The sequence below is a fragment of the Hakea prostrata genome, chromosome 2 (assembly GCF_041222555.1).
Source record: "Hakea prostrata isolate BN-2017 chromosome 2, UWA_Hpros_2, whole genome shotgun sequence".
Lineage (NCBI taxonomy): Eukaryota > Viridiplantae > Streptophyta > Magnoliopsida > Proteales > Proteaceae > Hakea > Hakea prostrata.
The window spans coordinates 57,825,508-57,851,420 of record NC_142601.1 but is presented as its reverse complement, the minus strand read 5'-3'; the positions used below and the strand labels follow the sequence as shown (position 1 = coordinate 57,851,420).

General features: G+C 37.4%; 3 protein-coding genes across 4 annotated transcripts; 1 reads left to right on the top strand and 2 right to left on the bottom strand.

The window, feature by feature from the left end:
* Nucleotides 1-2,776: 2,776 nt before the first annotated feature.
* Nucleotides 2,777-4,424, bottom strand: LOC149025191 (uncharacterized). The gene is made up of 2 exons (XM_089143087.1): nt 3,627-4,424; nt 2,777-3,537 (listed from the first exon to the last, which is right to left on the bottom strand). The coding sequence occupies exons 1-2, from the start codon at nt 4,267-4,269 to the stop codon at nt 3,191-3,193; spliced, it is 990 nt and encodes a 329-aa protein (XP_088999213.1). The 5' UTR covers nt 4,270-4,424; the 3' UTR covers nt 2,777-3,190.
* A 3,625-nt stretch (nt 4,425-8,049) lies between these two features.
* LOC149025190 (glucan endo-1,3-beta-glucosidase 14-like) lies at nt 8,050-17,916 on the bottom strand. 2 transcript variants are annotated; one of them, XR_016171703.1, is made up of 5 exons: nt 16,777-17,916; nt 14,940-15,976; nt 10,737-10,938; nt 9,032-10,229; nt 8,050-8,917 (listed from the first exon to the last, which is right to left on the bottom strand). XR_016171703.1 is itself a non-coding variant. In XM_089145414.1 (3 exons), the coding sequence occupies exons 1-3, from the start codon at nt 16,877-16,879 to the stop codon at nt 10,861-10,863; spliced, it is 1,218 nt and encodes a 405-aa protein (XP_089001540.1). In that variant the 5' UTR covers nt 16,880-17,916; the 3' UTR covers nt 10,237-10,860. The 2 variants fall into 2 exon arrangements, 1 of the variants encoding a protein (XP_089001540.1); XM_089145414.1 differs by lacking the exons at nt 8,050-8,917; nt 9,032-10,229 and having other exon boundaries at nt 10,237-10,938.
* A 5,748-nt stretch (nt 17,917-23,664) lies between these two features.
* On the top strand, nt 23,665-25,683 carry LOC149025189 (chloroplast thylakoid lumen protein). The gene is made up of 4 exons (XM_089145412.1): nt 23,665-24,100; nt 24,814-24,953; nt 25,082-25,154; nt 25,245-25,683. The coding sequence occupies exons 1-4, from the start codon at nt 23,716-23,718 to the stop codon at nt 25,352-25,354; spliced, it is 708 nt and encodes a 235-aa protein (XP_089001538.1). The 5' UTR covers nt 23,665-23,715; the 3' UTR covers nt 25,355-25,683.
* The last annotated feature ends 230 nt before the right edge of the window (nt 25,684-25,913 follow it).

Here is a 25,913-nt window from a genome sequence, read left to right as displayed (position 1 = left end):
GCCACGGCTTCCTAGTTTGAAATTAACTAAGTGTACAATGCATATCTTTGTGAAATGGAATGATAGATCAAAGCTGGTTAAAGAGTCAGGTTGAGTCAACATACAGGGATGCAGAAGTGGTTTTTGGGTATAGAATTTGCAGGCCACATCTTGAGATAAAGGCTCTAAGGTGGTAATAGAAATTCATGATGAGAAAACATGATGATTCTATTAGACTGGGGAAGTTTTGTATGTCTTGTCTTAACTTATGTGACGCTCAATTTTAGACTCTAGACTTTATGAGATGATTCAGTCTCACCTCTGAACCTAAAATTTGTTTTGGTCCTGGGTTCTCCATTTTGTTTTTCGTTTTGAATGGTTCACCAGTCCCTTACTGCTGATAGGGCAGGAAAGCTGTTACTTTTGCTTCTATGATGCCTCTTTCTTCACTGTTTTGGTGTGTGCTTGTTTTGATGATTCTTCTGTGTCTGCTTTTGTTTGAAGGATCTATATCTTCCCATGGTGGGAATTTGTTTGCCGAAATCTTTATATAGATTAGTGCTAGGGTAGGTGCTGAATATGTATCCTTTGTTGGTTAAAGGGTCTGAATGGACTGGTGATTCCCTTCTGGATGTTGAAATGTTGAACCACAATGTCCATCTCTCTTACTGGTGGTTTTCAACTCTACCAAGACATTTTTCCAAGCATTGGTGGCGTCATAAAGTGTGCTAACAAGACAGGATTGAGACATCACTCAGCAGGCCCCAGAAGTTCACTGTGGGAGTTTCAACCAGTTGGTTTGTTGGGCGGGGCTTGCTCGGTACTGAACATTTGAGGGATGAGTGGAGGACCTACCAGTTACTTGATCTTGAAGCCATTAGCCAAAGCTTGTGGCCTTTATAGTTGGTGTTTGGAGGATATGGTTAATACGTTATTTGTAAAAGTGATTAGACTAGTTGGTAGAATTCCTGTGGCTTTTAAGGTAACTGGGAAAAAGGGAAAAGGGGAGAAGCCTGGATGGATGGTCCCAGAGGATTTGAAATCCATTGAAAATTGAGTAATCATGGGAGGTGGGTTTGTTGCAGGACGGATGCACAATCACGAAAAAGAACATGAGCAAATTACATTCACAATCGCAAGAAATTTTTAATGTGGTCCAACGGTAACTAGTGACTAGTGAGAGAGATGCCAATAATTCTAAAAATCTCGTTATTCTCACACCTCACAAAGTGTTATCCCTTTAGGGAGTTAATTTTTCCTTGCATAGTATTTAGTGCGATGAATATACTCCCTCTATTGGAAACTTTTAACATAATTGGGTACATTAATTAACTTGGGTATCTGCAAAATAATAATTGAAATAAAAATTGTCTTTCTTATACAATACTTCTCATGTGCAAAGAATTTTTAGCTCGATGAGTTAATTCTATGCAAGGTTTGATGTATTTTATGATATAATATGATACTAGTTGATTTATATCTATATTAGATGATACATGTCTCTTAAAAATCACCTAACAAATACAATGCTCGATACTGATACTTTAAACTTTGATACATGCGCCTAGAAATCCTATTTAATCCAAAATAAAAAGGTTAATCCGATGTCAAATTTTCAGTTAAGATATACAGCTATGTTTAATTTCTCTCCACCAATATAGACTTCACAAATGCCTCTGAAGTTTTATGTATATTCCCATGCAAAATACCTTTAACGTCTCATTGATTATTCATCATGATTAGAGGGAAATTCAGGTCGAGGGAAATTTTTTGGTCCCTTTTCTAATCAAACCATCAAGGGGTTTTTTAAATAACATCTCCTTTATGTGTATTTAGAAAGGAGATGTTATTTTAAATCCCTCATTGAAATAATTTTCTATCCTAATGAAACCCTACCTAGTAGTAACACATGGCTTGAATCCACAAAAGGTTGGACTAGGCCTGAAAATTTGTAAAACTCTATTAGATGCTTGTATATGACGGACGATAAGGTGTTAGTTCTTGTTTCAATGGCTCTGTTCGTTGTTGGGTTTTTTTTTTCATTTTGTTTTGCAAGAGGAAACATGTGGATTAGCGTGGTTGTTGCTTATCCCTTAATAGTTTGGGTTCGTAGTGAGGGAGTTGAGAATGAGAATTCAAAAATAAAGTTATAGGACGTAAAATAAAATTTTTATATTTACATGTATGCTCCTACTTCTTAATCTCCACCGTTGGATTTCACTTACTAATACATGAGAAGCATCTAATGGTCACTATTAAAGAAAGAAAATTGATAAGGGTATTTTAGTCATAAAAATGACAATATGTAGTTAATTGGTTTTTTATTCTGAATGCCAAAGGAGAGAAAAATGAAAAAAGTGACATTTTTAGAATAAAAATGACTTGGACTCAACCTTGGGAGTCAATAGTTCCAAAATTTCTAGAAGCATTAACACTTTTTAAAGTGTCAATAAAACTTAGCTTTTAAAAGTAGAAAATTAAAGAATTGTAATAGAATTTGTCATTGTTATTATTTAGAGTGCTAAATTCTATGAATATTTTTTTTTAAAATTGTCTCACTTAAATCCAGTTCGCACCCATTTGTTGTTTGCTCGAAAGTGTTTTTGGAAGCAAAACACTTGGAAAATTTTAATTTATATTGCAAAATCATGTGAAAGAAAATGGTTTATCAAACGAATTTTTTCTGCTTTTCAAAGCAAGTTGGTCTTCGTTTTATTCCAGAAGAAAAGAAATGGTTCCATGTCAAGGTAAAAATACAGTTTTTTAATAGCTTGAAAATGAATGTTTTTGTCGACAGAATTGCAGTCGGACCCAGCTTTTTCATCATCCAGTACAATTCACTTTCTTGTAATTCCATCTTTAAATATCCTATAACACGGTTTTAAGCTTCCGGAAATTTCAGGACAAATGAAGGTTTGGTACGACCGAGGGAAAAAATTGCAAACTTGTCGTTGTCAATTTGAAATATGAAGGCATATGAATTAATGAACACCAATGAAGTTTATGACCAAAAATTTTAGTTGGTATAAAGATGACCGAACTGATTCAACTGCAGATCAGTGAATTGATTGAGATGAAATCTAAATTTATTGATAATTTCAAAATCTGATGCCAAGATCAATCAGAATCATATCAAATGAATCTAAGTTGTCTACTCAAACGTATACTCACAAATAGCAGAATGATCTCCATTAATCAAAACTCGAATCGTCTAAAGAATGAAAATGGGGAAGATGGTGGTGAACAAGGTAATACAGAAGCCGGTGACACCAATCCCAGAGTAGGGAGCAGAGCTGGGCGGAGGTGGTGACGTTGGAGGTGAGGCGCTAGGGGGTGTGGCGGTGCCGGTGACGTTAATTGCGAGCTTCTGACCCGACTGACAGTGCTTTGTGAAGGTGCAAATGTAGTAATGGTCTCCTTCCCTATCCAAAACCACTTTTGCTGGGCCTGTCGTTATAAGAGAACCGTTGCTGCTGCTGCTGCTGCTGTTGCTGCAAGCTTCGAATCCTGATTTCGTCACGACCGCCACGTCCTGCTCTCCGGTGGTGAAATTGAAGACTGCGCGTCCGAAATTGAGTTAGTAATTAAAGAACACCGTGCATGATCGATCATCAGTTGAAGGAAACTAAGGAGGAATTAATACTTACGAAGAGTGTCTCCGACGAGGAAGGTCTTGTCGGCGGCCCATGTAGCATAGGCTGCGGAGCCACCTGTAGGAATGATCCATCCCATTGTGTCTCCGACGATGAAGGTCTCAGGGGATTGGGAACGGCTGTTGTTGTTACCGGTTGGGACAATTGGACTGATCGAAGGAATGGAAGGTAACGGCGGGGCAGAGAGGCTGAGAGGTGGTGCAGCGAGTGGTGGGACTGAGAGGTTAGCCGGAGGAACTGCTAGCGGTGGGGCAGTGAGATTAACCGGTGGTGCTGCTAGTGGTGGGGCAGTGAGGTTAGGAGTGGAAGGGACTGGTGGGGCAGTGAGGGGAGGAGTGGAAGGTAGTGCTGGTGGAGGAGGGATGCCAGCGGGAGGAGTGGAAGGAAGTGATGGTGGAGAAGGAACAGTGGTGCTGGCTGGAGGAGGAGAAATGGAAGGTAGTGATGGCGGAGGAGGAATGGTGGTGCTAACTGGAGGAGTAAGAGTGGATGGTAGGGACGGCGGAGGAGGAAGACCAGCATTGACCGGAGGAGAAGAAGAAGGTAGTGATGGAGGCAATTGGCTCTTGGCTCTCTGTAGATTTAGAGATGCTACAACCAAAACAACCGTCACAGCCCAAACCACCTGCCCACCCATCTTCTTCTTCTTCTGCTGCTGCTGTTGCTCCTCTCCTCGTCTTCTTCTTCTTCTTCTTCTTCTTCTTCTTCTTCTTCTTCTTCTGCTTCTGCTGCTCTCTTCAGTGGTGCTGGTTGAAGAGGGTCAGCCAAGACTGCGAGCTCAGAAGTAGAAGAGTGGGGTCGTCTCTCGTCTTCGCCGTTCGCTTTTCCGTTTATATATATAGATACGGAAAAGAGCGCTCCATCTAACGCCGTGGATTCTTTCCATTTTATTTTTATTATTAATAATTTTAGTTTTTCCGAGTTGATGCTCTTTTCCTTGTTATGATTAGCTTTCTGGAACGACTCGATGGTGACACGGTGCGAAACACAAAGGGTAATCCCGTAAAATCAGATCTAAGCTTTTGCTAATTCGCTTTGGAAGTGTCGAAAGACTCGTGGAAGGCCCTTTCCTTACAATTGTAGCTTAGATTGTAATCTAGTCTAGACCATGTTTTCTTTACGTTCATTTTTTATTTTATTATTATAATAATTATTCAAAATTAGAAAAAATTGATTCAATTTTATATGACACCTCAGCAAGGCGCGTGGGACCAGTGCTGACATGGTCGTGCTATTTGCATTCTCATCCATGTGGAAACCGCGTGAGAAATTAAAACCCCTTTAATTTCCTTCTTCCTCCAGCGTTTTCAGATCTCACGTCGACTTTTTCAACCCGAAAAGTCAACAGCTTAAATTTGTGGGGTTTGGGTTTTTGTTGGATCACGAAAGAAACAATTTTAAATACAAACACATGTCGTAGTAATAAAAATATTTTCTCTAAATTCGAGCAAAGAATATATAAAATCATCTACTTGACATCGCCAGTGAGAGGCTCTGCCATTTTATTGGTCCAATAAGGCTCTGTGTCTTATGAATATTTTTGGTCAAGATTAAAAATGAATTATTTAGATTGAGGGAGTATTTTTATTGAATTTGACTCTATAAAAATGCTCTTCCACCCAAAATAAATAAATCAAAATACTCCCCCACAATCTATTTAGGGGAGAGGGAGATGAAAAACAGATCTGGTTGCATGTTGACGGGAGTATTTTATGAAATTAATTCTATAAATTATCAATTCTCTTTATTGGTAATTTATGGATTTAGATAATTGCCATAGGTAGTTTAGTTATTCATCTTTGTTGATTTGACTAATCATGCAATTTGTTTAATAAACAATTACTTATTATCTTGATCGATCTTTGGGATGTTTGGGCTAGTTTACGTGCACTTGTTTTAATTTTAAAATTTTTTTATATCCTAAGATTCAAAATATGTTATTTGTTTTATGATGAAAAATTAGAAGTGATGTCATTCTCTATTAAATATCTAAATAGCCAATTGATATTCTATGGAAAACCATGTTTGAATGACTAATAAACAAGACTTAAAGAGAAAAGACATGGCTCGGAGGGATCTTATGGAGATACTTCTTTGTCGGTGTCTCCTCCTCTTCTATATAACCTATAAGTAAGGGTGTCAATTGTGTACCGAAACCGTTTAATTGTATAAAACTGCACCTTCTAAAACCACACCATACCGTACCGTTCAAAATTCGGTAAAGTATGTATTGAAACCGATTTTTTTTTTGTATGGTTTCGATTTTCGGTACTCATACGTCAGTATGTACCAAAACAGTACGCGAATTGGTATCATACCAAATTAAGGAATATAAATGTAATTTTATAATGAAAACACTTTACATTTATCCAATTCATAATTCCCTATTTCAGTTTTTCGTTTTGTTCACTCCTCTTCTTAGATTTATTTGCTTTATCTCTATTAATATCAAATTTTATCAATTGCTTAGTCCTAATTTCATTATAATCTTAATGAACTAATAATAAAGTGGCATGGATTTGTTCATACCAAAAGTATACCACACTAAATACCGTGTTTAAACCATTTTTTCATACTGATTTAATACTGAAACTGTACCAAACCGTTTTTGCAAATACTGAAACAATACCGTACCATGTAAATTCAGTATGGTACTGGCTCTAGTTTTCAGTATTCAAAGTTGATAGCGTACCGAAACCGTACTGATTGACAGTTGACACCCATACTTATAAAGAGAGGAGGTGAATAACATTTACCTTCCCTTTTAGTTAACCAAATGACACTTGGACCCCTCTTAGTTGGATAACATCACTAACCTTCTCTTTTACCTATTAAAGTTATCAAATACCATTAAATATTTTTCCATTTAAGTTCTAGTTTTACCATTAAATATTTTTCTAAAACCCAAATTATTAATTAAAAAAGTATTTTTTTATTTAAAATCTCAAATTATTCTCAAATTTTCTATTAGTTAAAATCCTAAATTACTCAATTAATATTATTGTTAAAGCCCTAAAATATCCTTAATTATTTTAATAGTTAAACTTTAAATCATCATCAATTAATTTTATTCCAAGACCCTAAAGTACCCCTTTGTCTTTTAATCTAGGCATCATTCTTTCATTAGGAAAAAAAAAAAAAAAAAAAAAAAAAAAAAAGAAAAGAAAAGGAAAGAAAGAAAGAAATGAAGCCAAGAAAGACATTTATATTTATTGATTGGTTTTTTTTCCCCCTTTCTTTTATTCTAATGGAAAAGAAACATATAATTAACGAGCATAGGGGTATTTTAAGATTTAATGATAAAAATTAATTGAGAGGTAATTTAGGGTTTTAACTATCAAAGTAATTGAGGGTATTTTAGGGTTTAATAATAATATTAATTGAGGTTAGTATATGATTTTAACTACTATAGCAATTGAGGGTAAATTAAGATTTAAACTAAAACATAATTTCAAGTAAGGGTAATTTGGGATTTAAAAAAAAAACTTAATAAAAAAAAATAAAACTTAATGGAAAAAATTAACTGAAGGGAGATGTTCAACAACTTTGCCAGCTAAGAGGAGAGGTAAATGATATTATTCAATTAAGAGGGGTCTAAGTATCATTGACGGCGTTCAAATCTCTTAAGGAAAAGTATTATTTTGTACGTCTTAACTCACCTTGTTCGAATTCTTGTCGCTATTATTATTTCTTCTACAACAATGGATGCATAGTGGTGTTACCGATTTCTTCTTCAACTTGTACAAAAGACATATTTCACTGAACCAAGTAAGTTTCCAACAGCACATCCAACTAAAATCTTTAAGGGGAATTGAGACTATGTATTTGTCAATTGAGCCATCCTTTAGGGGTTCTTTCCAAATTCTTCTTCTTATTTTGATGATTAGCAATGAGTTTATATCTTTACAGAATTTTGAAGCAGTCAACCATAGAAGCCAGATTAGAATAATGTAAGTGGTGTATGGATTGTTCCATGTAAGGAAGTAGAAAAAATTGTGAACCGTTAGAGAAGGGTCTGATCTGCTAGGTTCCTTTTTCTAGCCCTTCGCTCCTTGTGTGGAGTAACATCATCGTCCTCTTGTGTATGAAATTATTTTATTGCAATTCATTGGTATGTTTTTCACTATACATTAGAAAACTGTATGCAAAACCTGCGAGGCTGCTAGACATGTAAAGACATGTAACACGGAAGTCTCAAACACAAAGATCATTTTCCTGGGCGTACACAAAGTCCAAACTGGCCCCTCAAACTTTAGAAAAATGTGCTTTTAAGTGTTCAACTTGACCTTTTCTTTTGCTACAGTTCTATTTGTTCCTTCAAACTTTTCCAGGTTAGGAAAGAATGGTATCACTATCAAATAACACGAGTATATCTCGTTTTTTCATTCCTTGCAGTTGGATCTTAAATATGGTGCAATCTTATTGATCGCTTTGTAATTAGTCTATCGTGCAACTACAAATAAAAATTCCAATTAAACCTAAAGATTATTGACTGCTGATGTTCAACATGTGCTCAATGAATCCACTTAACTGGAATAAACTTTACATGAATTCAGATGTTAGGAACTGAACCAGATAGGTTTGAGTGATCAGAGTACCTTCTAATGCTTCTGATGGAGGAGGCACAGCCACTGGAGTTGGAGTTTATTCACTGAGTAACATACATGGTCTGAAAATGTAATTAACAGCCTCTAGGGAAACATAACTAACTAACGCCTTAATTCTTTTACAGAGTTCGAATGCCTAACCAATCAGTGGAGGGAAAAAATCTCAGATTCACGCTGAACTGAAACTCACCATCTAAAGAAAGAAAGCTAAAATGGTAACCGTGGATAAAGCAAGAGCGAAGGTGGTGACTCCATCTCTAGTGAAGGAAGGAGCAGAGCTCACTGTAGATGGGGAAGGCGATGAAGACGATGCTGCCACGATGTTGGTCTGTGGGGATTTGGAAGTGGGGGCGAGTACTGGTGGCACCACTGGGCTGATATCAGGAGTTGCAGATAGTGGCGGAGCAGCCATGGTGACAGGTGGAACGGCTGCCTTGTGCGGAGGAGATGCAGGTGTGGAGGAAGCGGCGGTGACGTTGACGGCGACTAGTTGGCCCAGTTCGCAGTGATTGCCGACGGTGCACATGAAGCAGTTCATGCCAGTAGATGAAAGGGTGATACTTTTGGGCCCTGTAGATTCAATGGAACCAATGGTGTTACCGTTGCTCTCGTCGCAGGAATCGTAACCCTTCTTCTTCACTTGTACCACGCTGTGCGCTCCGGTGGTGAAGTTGAACACTGCCCAACCAAGTTAAAAAAAAAAGAAAAGAAAACGACAGGTTTTTTCATTTCATAGTTGTGGTGGAAAACGGAATTGAGAGAAGGGGAGAGGGTGAAGAAGGAAATGCGTACGTAGAACGTCGCCGACGGTGAAGGATTGGTTGGCAGCCCATGAAGAGTAAAAGGCGGCGCCACCAGGTGGAACTATCCAACCCAAGCTGTCTCCGACGACATGGGTTGTCTTCGCCACCACGCCCTGCAGGTGGAGGAAGGCCACTATAGCCACTGCAGCTGCAACTGCCCAAACAACCTCTCTACCCATCCTTTTTCTTCTTGTGTTCGAGAGATCGATATCAGGTCACCCCTGCCTTCAGCTCTCTGATCTTTTCCCCTCACTAGCAAACCTAATTCCTCGATTCTCTTCTGTTCATCCTCTATAAGGCCATGAACAGTGGATTCACGTTTACGTAAAAAATTGCAAACGGCGTAAATTACGTTTCACGCACCCACATAACAAGAGGCCACTTGGTTCCACTTCCAGTGCTGCTTGTCGTCTGTCTCCCGCTGAGGCTCTGAGCTGAGAGTTCTTGGTTCGATGGTGGACATTAAAGTCAAGGTTAAACAATTTGAATATTGTAAGCTTTTCGATCCATTTAGAACTTTTAAGTCAAAAGCTTTTCGGGGCCTCCTTAGATCCCTACTGAAACAACTTGAAGAACTCATCACCTGCATCGAGGAAATCGAAGGCTCGAGGAAAACGGGGATAGATTTCCTAGTCTAATTGAGAATGACTAAATTAAGCATTCACGTCAAGCGCGAGAAAAGGGATTCTGCAAGATTGAGGCTTGATTCATTCGGGATCACCCATCCGCTTTTCTGTTTAGATTTTCATAAAATGTTCCTGCTGGGGGGAAGAACTCGATTGGATTTCATGATAGCTAGCTTCAAAGTTCAACCCTTTTGTCTGCTAGAAATATATTTAAAGGTACTTTAATCATATATAGGCATTGGTCTTTATCAACTGAGACAGCAAGTCTCCTGGGAATCAAGAGAGACATGGCAGTCAAAGGGAAATACACCTACGCTTGAGACTTGCAGGTATAAAAAAATGCCACTGATCAGACCTATTCCAAACAGGACCCTTTCAACCCCAGACTAACGATAGAACCTCCAACAAGGCACCAACTAAAACTGGGTCCTTATGGAAAATTATTGGAGCATCTGAACAGAAGAAATTTCCATTGTCACTATCTACTTGATGGCCTCCCCCTACTCCACCAACTATAATATATGTAAATGCTCCATTTGTTGTTTATCTCACCGTCCAAATCTGCAAATACAAGATCAAATATCATTGACAAACCAAAGCTAAACTCAAGTGATCTATCTCACAAGTTAATAATGAAACCACCGCCTTGGTTAAAAGATAACTTCAGTTACAGACAAAGCTAGTGACTCTTGATGACTATCACAAAGATTGGACTGCTGTTGTAGGCCCTAACATTCGAATAAATAACTACTACTCTCATATGCAAGGAGGCATAGGACTTTCCTAGTAAATAAATATTAAGCTTGATTGTATCAAAGATAAAATAAAGTGCAGGTGAGAGGATGTAAGCAATCCACTGTTTTATCTCATCATGTCCTAATCTTGAAGAGAAGAGGGCCAGAGGTGCAAGAACAAAACTTTAAAAACAAGAGAGAGAACCATTTGAAGGGCAGATAATTTGCTGAAATGAAAGGAAAATTAATCAGCAATTTCCACCCATACCCATTTCGAGATAAATTGTGCATACAAGAATTGATGAATGGGTTTATACATGAATTCTTTAAGAACCTTTTTGTGTGCTACTGGAATGCACCAAATTTGGCGTCGGACAGAATAGAAGAGTGAGAACTCTTGAACCTTTGGGGTTTTCCCCCCTTTTTAACTTCTAGAAGATATATACTGGACGATGACATTATACTAGAAACAGTGTTGCAGCACAGGTCATCAGAACCATGGAGCAGGGTGGCATCCAACATCGTTTCCAGATATCCTGTCACATTGTCAATCAGAATATGAGAAAAAGGATTACAAGTTTCAAGTCTGACGAGTTAATCCAAAATAATGAAAGGTAACAGCGTAACCTGAATTTCATTTATAGAAAACAAAGAATAACAGAATACAGTGGAATATGCACCCCTAAGTAAGACTTGACAACTTATCCGCATAATAACTCTATTTTGAATGCTCTTTTGGTTCTTTAAAGTTAGGTTGATCAACCAAACATTTCCATATTGATGAAATAATTAAGATTATACAATCTGTCCTGTAATTCCACCAACAATAGATGAATACCAGCAACAAGGTACTTAAAGCAGTTCATAAACGGGAGTTTTGTTGTGGCTTATAATTGAAGGATTTGCGTATTTGGATCCAAAACATTTTGTTATCTAATCAATAATGAACCTGTTGAAATGGGAACAGGCTTAGTGGATGATAGCAAGAACTAATTAACCTCTAGCTACTAAAACATACTTTGATCTGGGACACAAATAAGACCTGGAAGGAGTAAATTTACTCTGAAAACATCAAATCCTTTGGGGCAACAATGAGAATTAGGTGGAAGCAGTCTTCCTGTTCACCCAACTGCATAGGTTGGAAGAAGACGCACCCACTACAATCTAATTTATGACTGCTAAACTGTTTCTTATCAAATTGTAGGGGAAATAGATATAGCATGGTTATATCCAGTCTCTTGCACTAGAAAAATCCCAACTATTCAAAGGTCTGCTAGATGTTTTGTGGTCCCTATTTCCACTCTTAATGATGGTTTATTTCAGAGAGAGCCCAAGAGACCACTATAACGTTCTATTTGTTTTGCCTCAGAAGCACATTTCCATTTGTCTTCTCTAAATATGCAATCCCTCTATTTCCCTATTAAGCATCTTCACACTACTAAAATCATTTGGGACAATCTTTCTTTCATAAAACATCTTTACCACTTGCCAAAGTAAACATGTGAGAGCATGACAATGTTCAAACAGAAGCAGACAGTTCTCAGAAATTAACAGATGGAGAAAAGAGGAAGATGTTAACGGCAGCTAATTAGCCCAAATATAAGATTGATAAATTCTTCCAGTTAGAAGCCGCACCAGAGCGGAGGGGAAATGTAACATAACAGGAGCAACATAATGTAATCCAGTCCCAGGAATCAAGTAATTATCAGTATTACAAGTTCACTTATTTTCAGACAAACAAAGGTATGAATGGTAATCTTGGGGCAGTACAATTGGATCAGTGAATCTTAGTGTCATATTTTGGTGCCTCTTATGCTCTCTATATGAACGGTAAAATACATGTTGATTCAACTAAATAAAATGAAGAAAAATTTATGCGTGGGTCCTCTTAGTAAGACCTAAACTATTGTTGGGTTCCCTTAGTGCAAACTAACACCATTTCCAACAGTTAACTTCATTCAAATTTCACATCTGGAAGGACCAAAATACCCCCAACTTGTTTAATAAATATGATACGACTAACATACCCACATACCCTATTGTTATCAACCATATAGTGGGTGAGGTGGAATCCCTTCACCCTCTCGGAACCACTGCCAGAAACCACACCCACAAAAAAGAAAGAAAAAAATCAATAATTCCCCCATGCCGAAATCACCCACCACCGCTAATCAGAAAATCCTAAACAGAAATCTCAGATGAATACTCTAATCAGAAATCCCTCTCCATTTGGGTTTCTCTATATGAAGAATTGTCAAACCATGTCCGGCCAAGACCACCTAAGCCTATGCATCGTTTGTAAAGCTTATGTTGAAACATCAATGGATTGATCGGAGTACCCAACCGTCGCCACCGTCGTGAACAAATCTGGCATCCGGATAATCTCGATGCTATTGATGTAAGCAAAAGAACCTTCGTGTGAGGAAGAAGGTATGAAAACATTTATGAGTTTGCCATCTGAGGAAGCAGGTAGAAAGAATTCTCTGGGAATGTAAGCTTGGGTGAGAGCTTCTGTAGTAATAGAAGCGCTGAAATTTTTAAGGATAGTAAACCCATTAATAGTTACACCAAAATATGCATCAGAAGTGTTGAGACTGTTTAATCATATGGAAAGAAGTGGAATCTTAGCCAATGAGGACGTTTTGGGGAAACCTTGAAGGTGTAATTGAATTATTTTGTGAAAATTCTTGCAGACATGTAAGGAACTGTGGAAGGGAGAGAGATGGATCTTGAATTTGAGCCTTGGCAAGGATGGAATCCCCTGTGGATACAAGGTGCTTGGAATCTGAATCCCATTTACGGCTGTCAGAAATCAGAGTGGGGAGGGGGGGGGGGGGGGGGGGGTTTTCCCATTTATGGTGTGGTTTGGTGGTTTTTGGCCGTGGTTTCTGGTGGGGTGAAGGGATTATAGACCCCCCTTCACCCACTTATATGGTTGACAGCAATAGGGCATGGGGGTATTTTAGCCATATCATATTTATTAAACAAGTTGGGGGTCTTTTGGTCCTTCCAGATTTGAAATTTGAAAGAGGTTAACAGTTGGAGACCGTGTTAGTTGGTTTGGGACCTAAACGTAATTTTTGGCACTAAGGAGACTCAACAATAATTTAGGTCTCGCTAAGAGGACCTACGCGTAAGTTTTTCTAAACTAAAACAAAAAGCAACCAAAAGAAAGGTCTTTATGTTTACTACTGAGAAAGAGAATGTTTTACAAGCATACTTTTGCTGTGATTCTTTCATCAACTCCAACATTTAATTTCCAAACCCCCCCCCCCCCCCAAAAAAAAAAAAAAAAGAAAAAAATGAAAACCACACCCTGTCAATATAGTTTTCCAATCTCTTTGAATGAGTAAACAAGTTATTGCAGAACACATCCCAGTTGTTCCTTTCAAATCCTGCAGAGTCTCTGCAGCCATACCCAGAAAATGAGGGAAGAAATTATTTCTGAACATATCTGGGCTTGTTTCCCCTTCAGAAAACCTTCTCATCCTCTCTTTCCATATTCCCCAAAGGATAGCATAAAGAAATGCTTTACATACGAACCATCCCCTGGGAGAAGTCCAAAGTTTTAGGGTTAGTTTAGCTTAACGGTTTATGCCTAAAGCTAGGTTTTTGTGTTTCGAAAGTCCAAACTTTTAGGGTTAGTATAGCTTAACATTTTGTGCCTAAAGCTAGGTTTTTGTGTTGCTACTTTTAAAAAAAAAAACTCAATTGAGGTCCAGTACTTTTGGTTACTTTCAATTGGATCTTAAACACAAGGGACCAGAGCTTTCCACTTTTGCATGATTTCAGTCTCATTTGAAAGGTTTTCAATTACCTTTCAAGTTAGGCCAAGTGAATTCGAGTATAATTGGAAAAGCTCTGGTCAAAATAATATGTATCAGTCTACAATGGTTTCTAGAGCATTCTAATCATGTGATTAGGAGCCTAACAATCGATCCATATTTCATTAATCTTTTACAGTGAATGAAATATTCTGCAGCTTCTTTGGAGAATTATTCATAACCTGAAATGTGATAACCTAGAAACCCAAAGCAATTGCATTGTAACCCTAGGTATGACTGCATTGATTAACCACTCTCATCTACTTCTTCTTCTTTTCTTTTCCTTTTTTCCTTCCCCCCCCCCCCCCCTCTTTTCTGTTGATTTTCTTGTTAGGTTTGCTGTGAAGTTAACATTATATGACCATCCCCAAAGTTCAGTATCCTCATATTTTACTACTGTTTTATAAGAAAAAAGGTATGACATTCTTTCCCCATTAATTTTTCACAATTTTTTATTTTTTATTTTTCAACAGAAAATTTTCAAGGAAAAAGAAGTCCTAAGAGAACTCAATACATCAGCGTTCTTCAGATTCAGAATTCAAGTTTTCCTATCCAACAGGTAAGACCAGAAAAGGTGAGACCCGTGATAGATTTCCCCCCAGAATACTCACTTCTTTCTGCATTTTTTTTATTGGAACACGGGAAATTCTAGTATCAGGACAATAAAACATGAGAGCCTAAATGGAAATCAGCAGAGTTAAAGAAAATCATACCTTCAAATATATTGATGCGGATGCTGATGAAGTATTGAGCCCCTTAAAACCAATATCATATGAAATGCTGCCATCAGCTTTAAACAATCCAAAGTTCCTCTCAGATGTCGGCCCAGGCTTCAAATTTTCATTAAACAGGGCAAATATATATGCCTTCGCCATTATCTTTGGCCTAAGCGGGGTCCCCTTTCTTTTGGCAAGCCGTTTACGGAGATTATAATTATAAGTTCTAGCATTGCTAACTGTGGCCGCAGCTTCAGTTGTAGCATCCCCACGAGAAGCCCAACCAGTTTCTGTAATTATAACTTCCATCTTTCCATGCCCAGCAGCTTCTAAAGCTGAGTAAGCAGCATCAATTTGAGCGTCAAGCATGTTATCATAATGGAGTTTAGTCTTCTCATCATATATTCCAGTGTTCGGTTGGAACAAAGCATAATTAATATCAATATCCTTGGTATTATACATGTAAGCCAAAAAAGGGTAGGCATTGAGAAAGAAAGGAGATCCAATCTGTGAGAAGAACTGCAGAAGTGGCTTCATGTACTGCATGACATTGTCAGCAAAAACACAAGAAGATGGAGGATAGGAATTAGCAAACACAGCTTGTGAATGTGCAGTTTGGATCTGAATTGAATCAGCCAGATGAAGCTTGTTGATGGCATTGTAAATATTCGTTGCTGCACCCAGAAGAGCCTGCCAGAGTTCCTGATCGCTGCCCCCCAACACCTCGTTCCCAATAGCAATTCCACGAATTCTTGTTCCTGGAAGGAACGGCTGTACATTTTCTTTTACCCAATCTGTGGCATTGTCCTCATTCGCACTCATGATTTTCAGGTATTCATTGGGAAGTCCAATTACTAAATCAAGCCCAGAACCACTAAAAGCATTCAGGACACTGTGATTAGCATCAAATATCCTAACATTCTTTATCTTTGCTGCTTTAAGAAGTTTCACAACGCTCTCAGGTCCAGGGATGTTATCAGCTATCCTACCATAATTTATTCCATAGGTACCAGTAAATGCCTGCACAATCAGGACTGGTGCAAATAAAAAATAAATTAGATATCAACATCTGTAGTACCATCAAATTTCACAAGTGTAGTTATCTGAAGGAAGTTTGTTTCAGTTACAAAGTGTCAAGGAATGATGAGACCACAGTGCCAGAGACTACAATATATTGTATTTCAACAACAAACAGAAATTAACCATAAGCAGACTATTGAGTCAATAAAACTACTTCCATTTTCATTTTCATTTTCTTTTCCAGCTTGTTTGAAGGGATATTTTCAATTACGGTAAGGACATACAAGCGTTGAGAGTCAGAAACTCCATCAAAATAGGTTTGGTAATTAATTAGATGGATCATCATTAGTTTGTTATTTGGAAGCTCTCCAAGACAAGCGGGCCAATTTTACATAGTTCATAGAAGGACAAAGAAAACAAGACTTCTTGGTGTAAGCAGCGAATCATCAATCATGTATCAAGAAACTTTTTTTAAAATAAAAATAAAAATAAAAATGATAAAAAGAAGAAGAAGAAGTACTTGAAGCCATCTAAAACCAAAAGTTTCAACCATCAGAATCACCAGTCAGAGAGATCCAACGCATAATTTATAAGTTAAAGCTGAATCAAATTAGCTTGAATCTTAAGCTTAAAAAAGAAAAGTTCTTTACAACATTGATCCAGTCCATCCATCGAAAAGCGGATCATGTTTAATTCAGAAAACTTAATTTATCAAGCAGACTTCTTTCAAATTATAAAAGCCAAGAAACGGAAAGAAAAGAAACAGGCAAAGGAGAGAGCGAAAGAGTAAAATCAAGGGGAAGCAGGGACATACCATTGGGGAAGACGCCGAGGCAGAAGAGCTGAAGAATACAGAAAAAGGAACGCGGAACCATCCTCACTGATTTAGAAGAGGAGCCAGAGAAAGAAACTTCCATACTAATACGTAGAAAGAAGAAGAGGGCTCTCGATTGTAAATATAGGTAGAAATTGGTGAGTGGCCAAGCCAAAGGTACAACTCCAATACCTCTGGATGCAATATTTCTGTTGCTGGCATTCCATAGACAATAAGAAGAATTTCTGCACCGTCACAGGCCGTGACCTCCTCGCCTTCCCTTCCCTTATTCCTAAAACGCAAGATTCTTCCACTTCCGGAGATTTTGATCGTGGGGGTCTTGTAGCAGATTTCCTTTCACTCCTCTAAACCCAGAGTAAACCTTATCTTCTTTCTATTCCTTACAGAGACTACGCTGGCTTTCTTTCTCTCCTTCTTCCTTGGCTATGGTTTCCTCGAAAGAACCTCCGCTTTTTCTTTTCTTCTGCAGTTGTACCTGATTAGCAGATTCAGTTGTACCCCCTGCGCCTGATAAACCCAGTGAAGTAAAAAGCTACTAGATTAGGGAGTTGGTAATCGAGAAAAAATGAAATTGATGAGCAACTGGGGGGCAAGAGAGGGAGAAGGAGAGGGAGAGAGATGTGGGCTTCGCCAGCAACATAAGAAGAGCGGCCGATCGTATCTGATTGGTCTGCTTGATCTTTCTAAAACTGCAAATTAACGTCTCCTTGAGTCTCGAATCTTTATAAGAGTTAGGAGAAACAGAGAATTGTTCTTAGTTTTTTCATATGCAGAAGAGAGGGCTCTTGACTTTTCTTTTTCCCTTCCCCTTTCCCTTTCGCTTTCCCATCTTCCTTTTCCTTTCCACCATTCTCATTCTCTCTCCCAATGTGCTGTGAGTCACTGCTGGGTAACGGACATCCACACTTAGTCTTCAATACGGAAAGGGTTACATATATTCCCAGAAAGACAACCACTCATAAACCCATGAGCACTTGTGCTAGAACCCTAAATTGGACTGAAGAAGAATCTTGACTTGTTAACTTTTCAGAGCCATGGCCGACATAAAAAGGTATAACCCAGTGTGAAGTGAACACAGGGTGTAAGATTGAAGAGTTCAGGAGTTGTAAGTTGAAACAACTAAGCCCAAAATTGTTCTATTTCAAACTGGTTATACCATTACCAACCATCAGTATTACAAGGTTTTTTTGTCTTTTGGGGTAAGAAACTGCCCATTTTTCAAGCTTTCAAACGGACCTGTAAAGTCAAGTTTTTATATAGGGATAATTACTGTTGCCCCCCTGTACTTTGATTTTATTACTAATAAAACCCTGTTCATTACAAAATTACTGTTGCCCCCCTTCCTTATAACGGTGTTAAGTAGCCGTTAAATTTGAATATGTAATGTCCACTTTGTCCTTCATTAAAATTAAGAAATCAAAAGATGATACTACCCCATTTATAAAAACCAGATTAAATGTCAATTTTACCCTAATTTCATTTATTTTGAATTAAAAATATTGGTTTTCCACTTCACTAACTTATTTATTTTGAATTAAAGAATTGGCAAATTCTCGTTTGGTTTCCCACCTTCTCCTCTAGCTCGTAGGGGGAACCCATTTTTTTTTTTTTTTTGGGGGCATATTGGAAACACGTCCCTTCCCGGGGTTTGACTTTCCGCTTCTCCCCCTTGCGCCCAAATCTTGCCGGAGGTTCGTGGTGTTTCCCAAATTTGGTTGAATTCTATCTTCCCTCCTCTTCGGTTTCTTTTTAATTTTATTCATTATTATTTCTTTATTTTGGTGATTTTTTTAGAGTAAAGCGTTTGTTATTTTTTCTCTACAATTAATTAAGGGTATTCTGTACTTGACAGGGTAAATAAGTAAAGAGATAAGTAGGGTATTTTGGGATTTTAAAATATGGAGATGCCACATCATCGGTAACTACGGACTTATAGTAGGGGGCATTAGTAATTTGCAGTTAAGGTTGGATTAGTAATTTTGCAAATACGGGGATACATTAGTAATAAAATAAAAGTATAGGGGGGCAATAGTAATTATCCCTTTTATATAATACAGTATATTTGGGTGGCCTTTACTCCTATACGAAATAACAGAGAGTTCGACTTAGTACTGTGGATTACTGTGCTGCGAATTCTATGTCGACTATCCATTTCTCAACACACTTTTTGAAAATAGATGAATTTTTGAAAAAAATTTTATGTATTATTTAATTTCTAAAAAAACAATTGAATCTACTATGAAAATTATTTTCCGTGGTTATCAATCAGATGCTTATTAATTCTTGGCTATCATGTCAACATATTGAAAGAATATGATTGAAAAAGAATAAAAAAATATCACATGAATCCAAATTATCTCATGAGAATAACATTGACACGCCACATTTGAAATAATACATATCCTTGTCTTTTTTCTTATCTTGAGTTTTCTTGAGTAGAATTTTTGAATGTCAATTCAAATTCAAATTACTAATTAAATTGTGAGAAGAATCCATGCACAACTGATATTTTAACAATGTCACCTTCTATATTTATTTTAAATCATTGAATGGCAATAAATAAGAATATTTTTTACCCAAAAAACAAAAGATATTTCTTTTAAATAATTGAATGGTAATAAATAAGAAGATTTTTTACTTAAAAAGAATAAATAAATAAGAAGATATTAACACCTAATCCATGCATGTATGTGAACGTATCCGTATGTATGGAAGATCTCAACCCTAATGGTAGTATGGTAGCCATTGTTATGAATCAAATGATAGTTTATTTGGATTTTGATTAACTTAATATGCATTAATTGTAGCGAGTGGAGAAAATAAGGCACTACCACCGACAGTATATCAATATTTATGTAGAACTTTAATATATTACCTACATGATTAATGCTTGTTGATTTCTATAAAAATATCACTAGCTACCAACAACAACTTCCCATTTATCCAAAAAATATATATAAAAAAAGACCATTCTATAGAAATATTAAAATTGATAACACCTGTACCAGTTCCTCGTATTAAGATGGGTTCAATGCAGGTGAGCTCAGGTGCATATGGGATCAAGTTTAATAAATTGGTTTTGGGTCGACATATATCACTGCAAACCTCGATTATTGGATTAATTATTCTTTCTTTTCTGATTAAATCTGTGGGTTTTAATGAATTGAATTAAGTCAAAGGTACGCTAGAGCTGCAGTTTTACATTGGAATTTGTATTATTTAATAAATGCTCAATATTAGATCTATTTTAAACAACAATCTTATTCAAAGCGGACAAGGGGTTGGGGGAACATAATTCCACTAACCACACAGTGGAAGACGGCGGACATTCTTTCGAGCCCGAAACAGAAAGGGTCTTCTTGGCTAAAAGGTATGCAATTAAATTAGAACTCTTAGGGATAAAAGTAGGGATACAATGCATAAAGTTACCCATTATATAATAAATGTCTTGGATCAGAGGTTCCATTGCCATCAGGGGTTGAATCTCACCTTCAAGATACTTGATTATCTACTTACAGTCTGACTCAATTAGAATTGACTCATAGCCACATGCAAGCACCTCCAATAGTCCTACTCTGAAAGCAAGAATTTCTCCTTCTTTAGTAGAATTATAATTTCTAGATAATGAAGAAACACTCAAGAGCTTTCCCTCGGCATCTCGAATAATAATGCCGGCACCACCCTTCTTTGTTCTTGCAACCCATGAGGCATCTGTATTTACTTTCACAAAACCTATTGGAGGAGGTTCTCAAGTCAACTGAACATTTTCTCCATATTCCACCCCCCTTTTTGAAGTTGATTTGGCTGATTTTTTATTATCCAAAAACTCTTGCATGGAGTAGACTGCCTTCTCCAAGCACTTCTTGGGGTTTCCACTGCTATATATATGAAGTCATAGGAAATCTTAGTTGTGGCCAAGGTTAAACTTATAAGAAGAGATCTCTTGTGATGATTAAGTATAGCTTTCTATGAATAAGCATTGCAAGAAATGAATTGTATGTCGAGACATTTAATATGAAAAGTATACTCATGCACCTCATGATATGAAATAGGAGAAGATGTAAGAAGACATAATAGGATGGAATTCACACACTAGTTTCATGGAGATCTTTTTCCAAAATTTGTAGTATACATTTTTTTTTTTTTTGGGAGGAATCTGAGGATCCTCTAAGAATTTACATGCACTTTGACTACATTAAATATAAGGTAAGACTATATATCTGAGGAGATTTAAAGTCTTGACCTCATAGTTACGACTGACATGTTCATTTTACCAACTGAATAACCCCTTGAAGTTTATAGTATATTTTGAAGCGTTTTTTTTTTTTCATTTACTTTTGTGGTATATACTTAATAGCCGAACATGAAATAGCTAATTGAAAGTAACTTAGGCGAGATGAGAATCTTAAGATGGACCACATTATGGGTCTCACAGATTAAAAGGAGTAAATATTTTACATCTTCGTTGCTAAGTCTTTGTCTTCAAGAAGTTTCTGTGAAGCTTTATTTCTAAATCTGCTTGGAGTTTTCTGAGTTTTTTTTCTGCATACGCGTACTTACTAATCTTTTGATAATGATGCTGATGATAAAGTGGGTGTTGGGTTGTCTTTATAAGTTTGATCACTGAAGGGAGAAAGGTTTTACCTTTCAAGGTTTCTTTTGTTTATAGCATATATTCATTATTAATCAAAGAGGACAAACATAATCATGCTGGAGGGTCCTTTAGTTGGTGGATTTTCTTAGTACTTAAGAAAATAATAAACTAGAAATTCAGAAAAAAAGTTTAGTCAAGCTCTTGTCAAATTGTTTTCTACTAGTTATTGAGAAAACCTTGAAATCTCTCTCTGTGTGTGGAGATGTTCTTGCTTAATGACTAAGATGATTTGATGGATTAGTGGAAATACAGTTAAAAAGGGGTGTCTTTATGTTTACTTAGTTGATGAGTTTAGGGTCCCTTTTCTGATGCCAACTAATAAAGGAATTACATAATCCATGCAACTGATGGGAGTTTGGCTTTTAGGTTGAATCTTCCATGATAAGATCATAAGATTCTTCCTTTAACTCACTTTCATGCATTATTCCTTTTTCTGCTACATTCTTATTGGGTCCAGTTGCAAAAGTATATAAAAAATCATTAGGCCCAAGAATCTTGAAATTAACTGCTGCATAGGTTGAAGAAAAAATGGTTTTTCTTTCCCCCCAACAACTACAAATTTATTTTAGTTTTTTTATACAATATAAATTAGTGATTAATAAATGATTAGATGACCAACTTGTCCAACAAATATGGCCCTACAGAGATATACTACCATAATATATGATAGTTTGAATTAAAAGAGATGATGAAATCTTTTCTCTTTCAAAAGGGTTTCAGGAATAGAAGCCTTTATCTGTGGGTTCCCAAACTTTGTGCTTTAAGGATTTTAGGGTTTATCTAGAGCATGAGATTGCAACATTTTCTTGTCATCTAATTCTGTATTTCTTCAGGAGCAAGTCAGCTTTGTGCTTAAGGATGGTGGGGTTTATAGAGCATGGGATTACAACATTTTCTTGTCATCTAATTCTGTATTTCTTCAGGAGCAAGTCAGCTTAGTGTGGACCCATGCAACCTCAGGGAGGAAAAAGAAAACCATCATATTTGTGATTTGTATGCTGATAACCTCAAGCAAGGTTTTCTTCTCCTGTTAGACATCAAGTGTAATAAACCTGCTTCAGAATAAATTACACTCTAAGTGAAGAAAGAGAGATGGGATTAGTACTTGATATCATTTTTAATTCTTGCTTAACTGATGGGCAATCTTTGTTAAAGCTTGCTTTGTACTATTAAAACATGTATAAAGAAGAATATAGAATTTTTTACATGCACCACATGATACCACCAACCATGCAAACCTTATCCCCCATCGCTACAAATTGAAAAAGGTTGTCATGAAAGTCAACACCGCTGCTCTCATAATCATAATGAAACCCAATGGACTCTTGCTGGGTTTTGGTGAACTATCTTCTTTTCACAAGTTCTTCTTGGTGAAACACTTTTGGCGCGCCTTCTTTCTGGCGTGGCCCCCCTCCGATCCCCCCACAATCCATAGGATTGTGCCATTGTAGGGAAAGCCATGGCAAAAGATTTATTTACTTGTTGTTGGGTCGGATCTATGCCATGGCCAATCCTATAAAGGAATTGTAGGGAAATGAATTACGGAGTATGTGGATCCGCTTGTAAGTCGTAACCATAAAGAGATAAGAGCTTGAAATAAAGATAAAACCAAGTTAAAGAAGATGGGTGAAGAGATCCACCCATTTCTTAAGAGTCAAGAGTTCAAAGAAGAAATAAGGATGAAGATAGAATCATAAAATAGGATTTTTTTTTTTATGTAGTATTATAAATCTAAAATGGCAATATCTTCTTAGTCATTAACACCCAAGAAATGGTGTTAAGTTTTACAGATTTATTTGATCAGGATTGTAGGGTTTATAGAACATGGGATTATGAGCAAGCCAGGATTGTAGCGGTTCAACTTCAGTGTTGCGCATTGAATGCGCAACACTGTGCTGCCAACGGTTGAAATCGAAATCTCGACCATTCGTTTCATTTTCAATCACTTGCGAGACGGAGTGTCGAGATTTCAATCTCGACTGTTGGCAGCACAGTGTTGTGCATTTAATGCATAGCATTCAAGTCTCGGCCGGATTGTAGGGTTTCTAAAGCATGGGATTTTCTTGTTCGGGCTTAGATCTGAACATGGACTTAGGCCCAACAGAGTATGGGCTTATTGTCTTTGTTTCCTAATTACTAGAACACCCTCAATCATTTGAAAAATTACATCGGTGGACCATCACTAACAAAATCGCAATCTTATCCTCCTGAAACCAATAGCTGATAGGATCTACCTCACCCTTTTTTTTCCCACCAAAAAAACGATGGCAAAGATCCTTCTCTCTTCTGCTAATTCACTTCTCCGCACCTCTCTGTTTTCTTCCTCAGCAACGACGACAACACCACCACCGGCATCACCGGCCACTATTTATTCTCTCAAACACAATGGAAAGCGTCAGAACGCTCTTATTGTTGCTGCTTTCAGCAAGGAAGGCTCTGAGTTTCAAATTCCTTCTAATACTCTCACGAGACGATGCTTAGCTGTCTGCCTTACTGCAGCATCCACTCTCTCCCTTTCTGGCTTCTCCCATGTCAATGCTGCCATCTTAGAGGCTGACGATGATGTGGAGCTCCTGGAGAGGGTCAAGCGAGACCGAAAGAAGAGGCTTGAGAAGCAAGAAGTAATCAAGTCATCCAAAGACGAAACAGGTTTCGCCTCTTATTTCCATTTTGCTTCTCGAAAGTAGTAGTCTCATTTTGACTGTAGAAAACCCTGTTCGTTTCTTTTATTGAGCTCAATTTATTGTTTCCGTGTGTGGCTGATCAATCTGTTATACCCATTTATGAAAGGTGATTCTTGAAAGTAATGGGTTAAGCTATACAAGTTTGCTTGGTACTTACTGGGTTTCTTCCATCTAATGATGGAAATGCACACATTGAAATGGCTGGCTCTGATTATATTATGATTATTTCTTTACCCCTTAGGCCTCCTTTTGTTCTTATGGATATGCACAAAATACGATTTAATCCATCCACTTGGTGCCCCATTGAGATGACAATTCTTAAGTAATAACTGATTACCCAGGAATGGTGGTCAGATATCTCATCTGATGATGGTGGAATTGTGTATATCCACCATAAAATCCGAGTTCCAGCCCTTACCGACTAGGGAAGAAAAGTGCGATGCTTAGTTCTGCAGATGTGAGAAGCATGTTTTGTAGTACGAATGAAACCAAGGAGGTTTTGGATATGTGAGCAAGAAGCCTCTAACAGTCCCACTTCCTATACGAAGATGTAGTCACTCAAGTTTTCCTTAGTACTTAACTTGAACCATGATGAGAAGTTAAACATTAACCCCAAAGACTTGTCTGAGTTTCTGTATGATTTTGTTTTAGATCACTAATTTAAATTATATGTTGTAGCTTATCTGCAAGAGGCTGTGTACAAGCTCAGTAAAGTGGGTCAAGCTATAGAAAATAATGATCTCTCAGTAGCAAGTTCAGTTCTTGGCTCAAGTACTGATGCAGAATGGGTCCAAAAGGTCAATGCAGCTTTCTCCAAGGTTAGTGAGAGTTCTCCATTCTTTTACTAGCTATGTATTGTTCTATAGGTTTAGCAGTATGGTTCAATCTCATGTTATTCTTCTACAAGAATGCAACTAAGTTTTGCTTATGTACCTGTATGTAACAGCTGAGCTCCGATCCTGAAGAAAAGACTGTAATCGATACATTCAATTTGTCACTGGCTTCCTTAATTTCATCAGGTGGGGTTACCATTCTTGGTGCGATTCGACTATTCTAATACTTCCATGCTTCATCTCTAATGTTTTCTCCTGTACTCTACCTCGGTGCAGTAATCCAGAATGACATTGAATCTTCCAAAAGAGCTTTTGTGTCTTCTGCCAGTGCACTGGAGAAATGGACTCTGCTGACTGGACTGGTTGAACAGCTTAAAGGCCTTTGATGGGATGCTAGATACTGATTAATTCTTTTTTTGCCTCCTTGGGAGGATTTACAGTATATTTGTGTTTCCTCACATTCTTGAAGCAAAGTCAACCTTTTAGTGCAAATGTCAACGATCAACCGACTTATCTCTTTAAGTTTTTCTATTGAGTTCCAGTCGGTTGCTGCTGTCGTAAATTCCAAGCAGCCTTGAGAATGTAATCAGTGTGTTATTGAACTCTTGAAAACCCATTCAGGATTTCTGTAATTTCATTGTTTTGTGTTGATGAGAAATGTACCAACGGTTATGAAGTTCCAAGTTTGAACAATATTACTAGCTTGTTTGAAGTAGTTTGTTTTTCATGATTCTAATTTTACCCCTCCGTGCCACTTCTATGCCTGCTCTCATTTGCGTTTGTTTCACCTTGCACCTTGTTGTATCGCCATCAAGAGAGACGGCTGTGGTTGGGGTGTCTCATATAGGAAGAAGATCAAGCTATGGTTCTAGTTATCGGTATCATATCACCCATGGTTTAAAGTATCCCACGATACTAACCGACATGTATCGAATTGGATATTAA

Coding starts and splice junctions, on each gene's coding strand:
- LOC149025191 (XM_089143087.1), bottom strand. CDS start 4,269: ATGGGTGGGCAGGTGGTTTGGGCTGTGACGGTTGTTTTGGTTGTAGCA. Junction 3,538..3,626: donor CCTCGTCGGAGACACTCTTC/GTAAGTATTAAT, acceptor TCGGACGCGCAG/TCTTCAATTTCACCACCGGA.
- LOC149025190 (XM_089145414.1), bottom strand. CDS start 16,879: ATGGAAGTTTCTTTCTCTGGCTCCTCTTCTAAATCAGTGAGGATGGTT. Junction 15,977..16,776: donor CCTCGGCGTCTTCCCCAATG/GTATGTCCCTGC, acceptor TATTTGCACCAG/TCCTGATTGTGCAGGCATTT. Junction 10,939..14,939: donor CCGCATCAATATATTTGAAG/GTATGATTTTCT, acceptor ACAATGTGACAG/GATATCTGGAAACGATGTTG.
- LOC149025189 (XM_089145412.1), top strand. CDS start 23,716: ATGGCAAAGATCCTTCTCTCTTCTGCTAATTCACTTCTCCGCACCTCT. Junction 24,101..24,813: donor GTCATCCAAAGACGAAACAG/GTTTCGCCTCTT, acceptor TATATGTTGTAG/CTTATCTGCAAGAGGCTGTG. Junction 25,155..25,244: donor GGCTTCCTTAATTTCATCAG/GTGGGGTTACCA, acceptor ACCTCGGTGCAG/TAATCCAGAATGACATTGAA.